Here is a 12,378-nt window from a genome sequence, read left to right as displayed (position 1 = left end):
TTTGTATAATCAATTACATTACAATTTTTTGCTATTTCGAGAGAGAGAAGGAGAAAAGAAAAATTATAATTGCAACAAACTTTCTTTATTATTTCCGCAATTAATAGAAATATTAACCATTTTTGCTTGCCTTAAATTTTGATAAATCAAAGAATTGTTCAATAATTAAAAATTCCTCATTAAAAAATTTTCATAAGTTTCAATTGGTCTCTTTCAAGATGGCATAAAGGTAAATACGATTCAAACATATGCTGAAGTTAGGTTAGGTTAATTTGTAATAGAGATATCAGCACAGCTTCTGAAAGTCTCTTGAGGGCCACAACCCATGCCTTGTTTTCCATTTTTACAGGTGCCCCAACTGTTTCCGGTACGATAATGCCATCTGAATCAGAGTTAAAACAATTAAATTTGTTACTGTAAACCATTTTATAATAATATCCCAGATAGCAATAATAATAATCATTATGACATTATATTGACGTCAAAATGACTACTTTTGCTACCTGGGATATTAAGAATAATTCTGTTAAATAAGCATATTTATATATGTATGTACATAGTATATATATATATATGTATATTATACATAGAGTTTTATATATTTTTTTTTCCTAAAATTTAAAAAAGTGGGTTTAAAATTTATAAAATACATAGATAATATTTTGGAGACTCAAGCAACAAACTTGATAAGTATAAGTTGAAAAATCAATCTGGTCAGGGTACCTATTATGAAACTGTTCGGAAAGATTTCCGATCGGAATAATTTTGTTTTTCCCTAGATAATATAATAAGAAATCTAAGGAAAAATGAAATTATTCCGATCGGAAACCTTTCCGAACAGTTTCATAATAAGTACCCAGAACTAGAAGTGATTTTCGGTTTTAGTAAAGTTAAAAAATTGATGACCCTTAACAACAAAAGGTTTTAGCCGTCGATTATTTTTCATTAAAAAATTATTAACAAATAAAGTTAACAATATAAATGCGTGTTTAATTCTATGCTTTGAACTTAATTTAACTTTCTAATGAAAAATGACCGAAGGCTAAAATTTTTTTAATGTTGTTCAGGGTCATCATCTTGACAACATATGTTAAGGTCAAGGTCATCGAAGGTGTCTCCTCATCTTCATTTTTTGCCGTTTCATATTGTAAGAAAAACATAATTTCAAGGAAGACATAACATCGTGACCTAGGATTGCTTCTGGGTGGCATTTTTCAATGTCATTTAATGGTCAACACAGTTTTCTTGTGGATGGAACCACCCTATTTTTTTACATAAATTGATTCTTCGTAATATTCGGCATTAAAAGTTATTAAGGGTAGGATGTTCAAACAGTCAATATAAATATATACATATATATATAGTTTACGAGATATTTTATACTTTAGTTTGTCATAATAAACTATGAAATATCTCGTAAAATATTCATTTCCGATGATCTTAACTCAATACTTTTATGCACAAAATATTGAAAGAAATCAATTAGTATAAAGAAAATACATAATTATTATAATTATTATTATTTATCGGACATTACCTGAGTACGCATTGTTTACATGTGACATCTTTCGGCAAAACCAATTTGACGACATAATCTTTTGCTCCGTAAGTAGTAATAGGGAAATTGTAGCCACTACCATCCGCCAATGAGAGAGGATACTGCTCGAAGCACTTGTCTGTTTCTAATTCCTTCTCTGTTTTCAATGGGCAGAGGTCGAACTGGAAGTGACCCAAATGACTGGCTGTGAGGCGAACGTTTACATCAATGGTAGAACCTGCTTTGTATCTGCGTACAATAAAATTTTCATGTATATACGAGGGTTGTCTGAAAAGTTTCCGACCTCAACATGAAGATGGCAGCACTCGTAAACAAAAGTTGGGGAATGTGTTTGCGCATGCTTTGAAAGGTACTCACCAAAATTTCAGCCATTTTGGACGCGCAGTTGTTGTTTGATAATCATTTGAGTGAGTCGATGTGAGTGTTTTTGTGAAAATGAAAAAAATCGAGTATCGAGCTGTCATTAAATATTTGTTTTTGAAAGGCAATACGCCTACGCAAATCAAAGACGAGTTGGACGCTGTGTACGGGGACTCTGCACCATCATTTACCACCGTGAAATTTTGGGCTGCTGAATTTAAACGTGGCCGTACCAGCTTGGGTGACGATGAACGTTCGGGACGTCCAAAAACTGCAACCACTGATGATAATATCGCTCAAGTTCATCAAATGGTGCTAGACAACCGTCAAATTAAACTTAGAGAGATAGCAGAGGCTATGAACATGTCCAAAGAACGTGTTTGTCACATATTGAATCAAGATTTAGGCATGAGAAAGCTGTCCGCGCGTTGGGTGCCGCGTTTGCTCACTTTGGACCAAAAACGTGTTCGAATGAACATTTCCAACGCTCTGTTGGCGCAGTTTAGGCGCAATAAATCAGAGTTTTGGCGCCGATTAATTACTGTAGATGAAACTTGGATACACCATTATACTCCAGAAATAAAAACACAGTCAAAACAGTGGACTGCGAAGGCGGAATCGGCTCCAAAAAAAGCAAAGGTTGTTCCTTCGGCTGGGAAAGTGATGGCAACTGTTTTCTGGGATAGTCATGGAGTTATCTTAATCGATTATCTTCAAAAAGGAAAAACCATTACAGGAGCATACTACGCATCAGTACTTGACAAGCTGAAGGCAGAAATTGCGGAAAAACGGCCACATTTGCAGAAAAAAAAAATTTTGTTTCACCAAGACAATGCGCCGTCTCACACCTCAGCGGTTGCCATGGCGAAAATCCACGAATTACGGTTTGAACTGCTTGACCACCCTCCTTACTCACCAGATCTAGCCCCAAGCGACTTTTTTTTGTTCCCTAAGCTAAAAGTTGCGCTCGGAGGACAGAGATTTTCGTCGAATGAGGAGGCCATCACCTTCGTAAACAACTATTTTGCAGAGAAAGACGCCGAGTACTATTTGGACGGGTTGAAGAGATGGGAGCATCGCTGGGAGAAGTGTATAGACTTACAAGGAGACTATGTAGAAAAATAAAAATTAATTTGAAGAAAAAATGTCTTGTATCTTTGTTAGGTCGGAAACTTTTCAGACAACCCTCGTACATTTTCATATAACACGCATTCAATGATCGCTTCATTCACAAAACAAAAAAATAAATCGACTTCGAGTAATAAAAATATATTTGATCCAATGTTATTATAATAATAAATCCAGCACATGAACGTCCTATGGATATGTCAAATGTCTACTTCTTGACATCGGACATTTTTGTCCAAAAAGAATCCATTGGATATCTAATCAAATATTTGATCCAATGTAATTAAATAACAATAAAACAAAAAGGCTTTGATATATAAATACAAATTTAAGTAGGAAAAGGGCTAATAAAAGCTAGGCTCAGAAATCATGTTTTACCTCTTGCAATAAGACAAAGCTAAAACCATCACTAAATTTTTGAAAAGCACGAAGCACGGCATTGACAAGCTCCTTATCATTATACATACAACAGTTAAAAGCAGAGTCTTTCCGATCATTAAAAAACTCATTAATCACTCTCTCGGCAAATAATAACTCGTAAACAATAATTTAATCAAGGCTCTCACAACGAACGGATTCAGGTCTGAGAATCCCAACATAATCTTTACTAATAAGGCGAACAAGGATAACATTACCATTGCTCTTGATAAGAAAATTTATTTGAATAAAGTATAATAACTCTTCTAGCCAACATTAATACTTACAATAGTTACAAAAGTTCCAATAAGAAAAATCATTAACAATCTCCATGATATTCTCGCAAGATGGAAAAGATTTAATTATATTACCAACGCAAAATACAGACGCCTCAATTACACTAATGGTGTTTTATCAAAAGCTTATGGACTTACTGCCAAAGGTTTATAAACCGAGGACTGTCCTCTGCGCATCATTGTATATTTTCTGTAAACAGCCCATTACACTCCTTTGCAATTTTCCTCCACATTAGTTATAACTTAATTATCAATAACTCACAATCTTATTAATAACAGTTTTGAGTTAGTTGATAAACTGACAAGATTACATATTAATGACAAATTAACTTCTTTGAATGTGATTTCAAATATTCCCTTGATTTGGACAATGAAAAGCATCCTTGAAAGATGGATTATAAAAAAATTGTTCGATTCTGTGTGATAAAATTCTTATACGCAGTCCGGTTTGTCCTCAATTCTATTTTTCTTTTTCAATAATGTACATTACTAACAAACTTTTAGCACCCTCAGGGACTCATCTCTTCTGTCACCAATTATCACAGACATCACACTGCAAGATTTGGAAAGTAGGATAATTGGAATTTCCATTTAATCCGCTTTTTTTCGATATGTTAATGACGTTGTCGATTTCTCCTTCCATTAGAATTTAATTCAATTCTTTTAACTCCAACCATCCGAGATTACAGTTTACGCTGAAAGGAATTGCCAACTGTCTAAATTTTCTTGATGTCACCATTATTATTAGAAATAATTTTATTGAGTTCGAGTTTGGTTTTCACAAATCTACTTCTTCAGGTAGATATCTTAATTATGAGTCTCAACTCTCTGCCATAAAAAGCACCACCATGCGCTTAATTGATAGAACAGTTATCTCATCTAAGATTTCAACAAAAAAAACTTCGATTTTATGATAAAAGTTTTTTGTTTGATAATAGTTATCTATTACCTCTTATATTTCAAGTTTTCCACTCGAGATTAAAAACATTTTATTTATCAATAGGAAGAGAAAGACGAGTCATGAGCGAAGTTTTGCTATTGTGACACGTCTTTGTTCTCCCATTGTGTATTTTTCCACCTCGTGCATTCTAGCGGTTCATGTATGCCATTTATATATCTATTTATATTTTAAAACCGTCTATGCTGTTTTGTCATCACTGAGGCTATGACATATGCGTTTTTAATTCCTTGTTCTTCATTGCTTCGAGGACTTACCAAAGACATAAGGAGGGGATTATAGATCAAGACGCATGAATTTTTTTGTTAATATATGCTGAAAATGATGCAAAAGAAGGACCAAAACATTTAAATTAAATAAAGAAGATCTTAAGTTTGTTGCGCTTAAATTCTGAAACTAGCTTTTATTAGCTCAAATTCCTATCTGAATTAGTATTTATATATTAGAGTCTTTTTGTTTTATTATAGTTAAATTGATAGTTGCAACGATATGCCGCATAGCAATAAGCGATGAAACTAATAAATACTATCAACACAGTGTTATACAAAAAAATCGTGCCTACGTTCTGCTTATTCCAATGATAGCCAGCCTTATAGTATAGGGTATTTTACTATATACTAGAGGGGTTTTGTGAGGTCACATGCATTCTATCAAGAGTTCGATAATACTATCTCCTCTAAGAATTTCTTGGGATTGCTCGTCAAGCATCTATATATAGTCTCTAGCTATCAACTAGCAAGAAAGAAATCATCACACACACACACATTCTCTGGAGTTACACTCTATTTACAGTGCAGATTTCTCTGTGGCAGTTGGCACTGCATCCATTAAGCAAGACTCCAACATTCGCTTTGAAATCATATATTGAAAAGTAGCATAAAGTGTGAGGTCTGAATAGTACTAAAAGGTAAAAGCAGTTGTCTGAAAAGCGAAAAATTCGGATCCTGATACAGCCATTTGCACCCTTAAAGCATATAGATATGAAGGGAGAATACTGATCTGGAAGTATTCCCAACATCTGTGCAAAAGAGAAAGGTATAGGAAATAAGGAAGGTATATTCCTATCCGTCTTCTACGCGCATGCGTTGTTTCCAAGCGACTGCTATGCAACTGTTACTTTTGTTACCTATACTCTCGTCTCTATAGCACTCTATTTTATTTTGCATATAATGTCTGCCAGTTTAGCGCACGCGCATAGAGGATGAATAGGAATTATTACTTTTCTCTCTCGCACAGATCTTGGGGACACTTTTGTTTCCTGGAAAGTATATGCTATTCTCCCTCTATGGCTTAGTTTACATCGAGCACTTGATACGCGTATCAAGTAGTGCATTTGAGCTGATCAGCCAATAATTGAACCAATGTACTAGTTATTTACTATTTGATACGCGTATCAAGTGCACGATGTAAACTAGGCCTATGTATGTTTTAAGTTCGCATCTTACATATTTTTCTAGTCCGCAAATATCATTTTTAATGATTATTTGTTGGACTAAAAAATATGTAAATGCATTACACAGTACGTTAGTGCTTCTGCCACGGATAGATAATTATTGCTACGAATGTGTTTGTTTAGACTCGTACCACTCTTCACTAGATATACCCTTGTTCATTACTTACTCTTTTCAGATAAGTTTTATAAAAAAGACGAACATATGCTATCTGTCGGGTAAAATTTATCAAGAAGTTGGAACCACCGGCCCTTAGATCTTATAGACTATCAATATTATATCTTGCATTTGCCCAAATCTGTTTTTTTTTTTTTTTAATTGGACATTATAATTCCAAATGTTAATCAATAATGGGACAACATCAGTCTAAGCACATCAGTATAAGCTTGTCCACCAGTTAGATTATTATTAGCAACACAATTTTTATATGAGGCAGTTTTTATATGAGTTCTGTTAATTTTAAAAAATAATTACAACTCTGTATCAAAAATACAATATATTTAATTGCAGTTCAAGTATAAATCTCTCTTGTGCTTTAAAAAAATATTTTGCAAATAATTGCTTATAAAATATGTATTAATAAAAAAATCTTTAATTAATAAAAAATTAGACATGACTTTTTGAAAAAAAACTAAAAGCTTGTTATTATTTTTTTTTTATAATATTAAATATTTTTCTACTTTTTTTATTTGAACTTACTTTTGGACAATAACGCCGTTTCCATAAATACCGCCATTTTCGTTTGGTCGTGGTCGGGGTAGAGCATAATTATCACCACATTCTCCGCATTTGCCTCCATTTTTCATGTGTTGAATCTAATTAAAAAATTTTTACTTTCTTCTTTGATATAATTAAGTTCTTGTTTCTCTCTATATATTTTCCTTTTTTTTTATGGAAATATTGTGTTAAAATTACAATAAATTCAATAAATTGAAAATAGAAATAAAAATATCTGAATAATTACTAAATTAATTTTAATGAATGTTATGCACAATATAAATCAGAATTTCCACAATAAAATATAATTAAATACTACAAATTTTAAAGAAAATCTCTCTAGTAGATAATACTTTTAAAAACTAATGATAAACTTAGGAAATATTATTTTAAAACTTGCAATATTTTATTAAAAATGTATTATTTCCACACAAAGATCATTTAACTAAATATTTAATGAAATATTGATAAAAATTATTAATAAATTATTTAACTATTAATGAAATTATTGAATAATCTTTTAAAATTAAATTAAAAATGCAAAAAATACATGAAAAATTTTAAATTATAATAAATTTGTAGTGTATTATTCTTATATGATAATTTATTATCATATATTTATATGATTATTTGAGAATTTTTCTATTTTATTGATTTACATTGGAATTTTCTTTTAAATTAATTGTTCAATGTAATGAAAATATTTGAAATGCAAATTGTTGTATATGCCATATGTAATTTCTGCAATATATTAAAAATAAAATGTACTTTGAAATTTTGTATCTATATCGAATATTTATTAATATAAATATAACAATAATAATATACTAATAATAATAATAATAATACTTAATATTTATTTTTAATATTTGAAAAATATATATTCTTCCCCCTCGCCAATTGTCTCTCCGTAATCTCTTTAAAGAGTGATATTGTTACATATATATGTATCTGCGATATACGTCTTTTTATAACTTTTCCGCAAACATACGTGAGACCTACACTTTTATTTTTTGTCGGTTCCGAACAATTATTTACATATATTATTTACATATATTAATAACATATATTAGATCTCTTGATAAATTATTCTCGATAATACTAGTTTAGCCAAAAACTATTTTAAACCAGACAAAATATTTCTTATAGATTTTTGAGTGCTGAAAATGATGTCGCAAACCAAATTTCATGTCAGATTTCCAAAATAATTAAGATTTAATATGTAAAAAAATGGTTTTTTTGCGATATTTGAAATTTTTTTGTAAATAAAATTAACGTTATCTAGAAAGTTTCATCAAATATCATGAATGTATTGTTCATCTTCTATAAAATGCATTTTTTTTATTTCGATATCTTACTTTTTAGCCATGTGAAAGATTAAAACTGGGAATTACTTCTCATATGGAGATGCTACTGAGGAAGAAAGGTTTTTTGGAAAAAAATTATTTTTTCCAAAATTGATTTGACCATTATTTGTCCCCCTTTAAATCGTACAACTTTTCTGGAACATTTTTTCGAAAATGCATTTGTTTCAATTAAAGTGAGACACACCCTATATATAAATATCATTTAATGGAATCCATCACGATAAAATATGTATCGATAGCCCTAAACTATAAATTATGAGTATAATTATATGACTTCATCATCATAGGTGGAATATTTGCTATCTCAGCAAAAAATCTAATCTTTCCTAACATGACTAAAAAATAAGATAACGAAATAAAAGAAATGCATTTTATAGGCGATGAACAATATATTCATGACATCTGATCAGAATTTCCACATAACATTAATATTTTTCACAAAAGAAAATCTCAAATATCGCAAAAAGGCTATTTTTGCATATTAAACCTCAATTATTTCGGAAACCTGACGTGCTGGTGAAAATGAACTTGCAGCATCGTTTTCAACATCCAAAAATCTATAAGAAACACCTTGTCTGGTTTAAAATAATGAAAAAGAAATATTTTTTTGTAAACTACCCTGATAAAAAAAATCGATAGAAAACAATAGGAACCGATACGATCTGTAGAAAATCTTATCGTTTCTTATCGTATCTTATTGTTTTACTTTTTAGATTTCGAAAGAAATGTTATCGTTTTTTATCGTTTTCTTTCATTCTCTGTTAAAAGCGGATTTAGTCGTTAGAATACGATAAAATTCTTATTGTGATATATTGTTTTTTATTGTTTTATTGGATTTTATCAAGAAAAAATGATTGAAAATCTATTCGTAATCAATTGTATATTTACAATAAAAAAAGTTTTAAGTTTTTTAACGTACAATTACGGAAAAACCTATAATTTTTAATCTTCAACCATAAACAATTAAAAACGTATTTTATAAATGTATTATCGTAAAGTTACAACAAAAAACATCCCTGATAAAAAATCGATAGAAAACAATAGGAACCGATACGATTTGCAAAAACAGTACATTGCAATTACATTGCAGTAATATTACAATCTTGCAAGTTGCATTGTAATACTGTAGGGACATTATAAAAACATATAACTGTAATATTTTATGAAAAATCTTACAGCAACATTCCAAAAATATTATAAAAGAATAGTATTCAATCAAATCGTTAGTTCCTTCATTTACCGCTATGCGATTCACTATCTATCTCGTACTTAAGTTTTAGTCAGGAGAATTATATAAAGTTGATGAAATTAGCTCTAAGACTAAAGGTACAATTGTCTCTTAACTTTAAAATGTTGAGTAAATGCTAGATTTAACGCTTGATGTTATAACATCAATAAAGTTTTATAACATCAGCATAAACTAGAATTTACTTAATTAAAGTTAATAATTATAGAAATATATATATTTTACTACATTAAATTACTATAAGTAAACATAATGATGAAAGCGCGTAATATATCGAAATAAAAAGTTTTATTTAATATTATTTTTAATATATTGCACCGTAATAATACTATAGCATTATATTGTAATTTTTTTAAAAGCGGAAATTTTACTGTTGCCACATTCTTGCAGTAATATTGCAGGAATATTTCACAACTCACATGCAATATTATAATGTTAGATCTATGCAATATGTTTCTACAATCATTCAATGCTGTATGGGTTAGCGAAAAGAAATGATAAGAAACGATAACATATTAATAGGATACTTACGAAAGGAAACGCCAGAGAATCAATCGTACATTTACGATATTCTTTCGTTAACTTTCGATTTATAACTACGATTAAAAACGATGTAATCGTTTTCTGTTGTTTTCTATCGATTTTTAGTGTAATTTTGCCATTGTCTGCGAAAAGGTGGTAATCGAATAGATCCAAGATGTGTTTTTGACCAGATTTTTTAACCCGAGCACAGAGAGCGAACGCACAACTCTCTACGCTACGATCGCAAAACAAAATATATATTCATGTATTTCATATTTTAAGAGAGAATTTCATTTTAATACAGTCGATTGTCTTATAAGGCTCCTTGGTTCTCGCCGCGATCATGTTGGATTATGACGTCAGAAGCGAGAAAATACACGCTGAAAATTTTTGCGTGCCATTTTTAGATAAAAAGATATTTTGATGAAACACAACTTCAGATGGTTTTAGTACACTTTTAAAAAACTCCGAAAACTATTTTTTTTCCCTTGACAGTCAATCAATAACCGTAAAATAATTGAAACATTAGACGTTTTCATGCGGAATGACAGCGCATATGCAAAGACTAGACGAACTGGGCTTCATATTACAGTCATTTTACAGTTGTTGATTGGTTATGAAGGGAAAGGGATAGTTTTCGGAATATTTTAAAAATGTGCTAAAGCCATCTGAAGTTGTGTTTCATCAAAATATCTTTTAATCTACAAATGGCATGCAAAAATTTTCAGCGTGTATTTTCTCGCTTCTGCGACGTCATAATCCAACATGGTCGCGGCGAGGACCAAGGAGCCTTAAAAATAAAAACGTTTTTAGAAAAAAATGTTTCATATAAAGTTGTAGCTTTTCGAGGGAGATCTAGAATTGCCTTTCGGAGACGGTTTTCAAAGTCACTAGAGTGACTTTAATATTAGGCATAAGAAGTCGTAAAGGTAGGATGGCCGAAAAGTGAATCATGAAAAAATTGAGGCGATTCTATTTAAATGACCTTGAAAATGCCGCTCAAGAGCAATTCTAAGTCAATATTAGGATTATGTCTCTCTCGAAACTCTATAATTTTTGCCTGATACTTTTTTTCTAAAACATTGTGATTTCCAAATATTTGCCTGTTAAGATTAAAATTAAATCATATACATAGTTTGATAATCAAATTTTTTTCAGTCCTATATGTATATACATACAGTACGTCCACCGCAGAAATGCTCGTTATCGGTATAGTTAGGCTCTACGGGGAAGCCCTTCCTCCAGGCGCTACTCCTGTTTATAGGATCCATCATCATTCCATGGCCATAAATTTCTTGCAGATTAATGACAGCCACGAGTGCCACCGCAAATAATTTCGTAAACATTTTAATTTTTTTTTTCTATTTTTAATATAGTGTATACGAAATGAAGTTTTAACGGGACGTATAAAGTGAACAATTTTCGCTTTAATCTACTTTATATAGTTATACCGATTCCGATAAATCATCCACACCTAATAAGTTATTGATACTTATGACTTATCTTATCAGGTATGACGTATATTACATGAAGCGAACAAACAAAAGACTTTATTAAATTTTATTCATTACATTAACATTGTAGAGTTCAATGGATAATTTTTTTTATTGACACGAACAAACCTAAAATGACCGATCATAATTAGTTAATGTATGATATTAGTTATCTGTGTGTAAGTAAATCTTAACATATACAGTTATTGATTTTTTTTATTTCAAACAAAGTAGATGGATTATATTATCAAATATATAAGAAAATATATGTTTTATATATTTAATGTATCTTATGTATTATATATGTATATAGTATATATATAGATATATAAGAATGAATATATATAATGTAATTTATAGGCTTCATGCCATATAAAATAAAGCTTATGATAAATATCTTTAATGCAATGTACATATACGTGGATTTTAATATGTCTTTTGTATAAAATATTAACATTTTGAATCAATTTCTTTTAATAAAAGTATCGTGATAATAATAATAAAAATAAATAAAGTAAATAAATAAAGCAAATAAATAAAGTAAATAAATAAAGCAAATAAATAAAGTAAATAAATTGTTAGATATAAAATAAAATAAAAATTTTGCACAAATTAAGCTACAGAAGCATAAATAAATTACATAACATTATTTATTACTTAATTTGCAATATATCTTAACTGAGAATTTAAATTTTGAAGTCATCTTAATTAATGTTGCACGTTTGAAGTATAAAAAATAATATGCTTTTCAATAATTAGGCTGAAGACAAATTTACAAAGAACAACGACATGTATTTGCTTTTTGATAATTTTGAATTATGCCATACAATATCTTAATTTATCAAACGTTGGTACTCAATAAGCA

General features: G+C 30.0%; 1 protein-coding gene across 1 annotated transcript; it reads right to left on the bottom strand.

The window, feature by feature from the left end:
- Window positions 1-118: 118 nt before the first annotated feature.
- Window positions 119-11,442, bottom strand: LOC145945209 (uncharacterized). The gene is made up of 4 exons (XM_083054065.1): window positions 11,199-11,442; window positions 6,868-6,983; window positions 1,538-1,786; window positions 119-382 (listed from the first exon to the last, which is right to left on the bottom strand). The coding sequence occupies exons 1-4, from the start codon at window positions 11,364-11,366 to the stop codon at window positions 268-270; spliced, it is 648 nt and encodes a 215-aa protein (XP_082910191.1). The 5' UTR covers window positions 11,367-11,442; the 3' UTR covers window positions 119-267.
- Window positions 11,443-12,378: the final 936 nt, after the last annotated feature.

The sequence above is a fragment of the Prenolepis imparis genome, unplaced genomic scaffold, assembly GCF_030444845.1.
Source record: "Prenolepis imparis isolate NDT839.2.m4 unplaced genomic scaffold, iyPreImpa1.0 SCAF_14, whole genome shotgun sequence".
NCBI lineage: Eukaryota > Metazoa > Arthropoda > Insecta > Hymenoptera > Formicidae > Prenolepis > Prenolepis imparis.
This window is presented reverse-complemented; position numbering and strand designations above follow the sequence as displayed.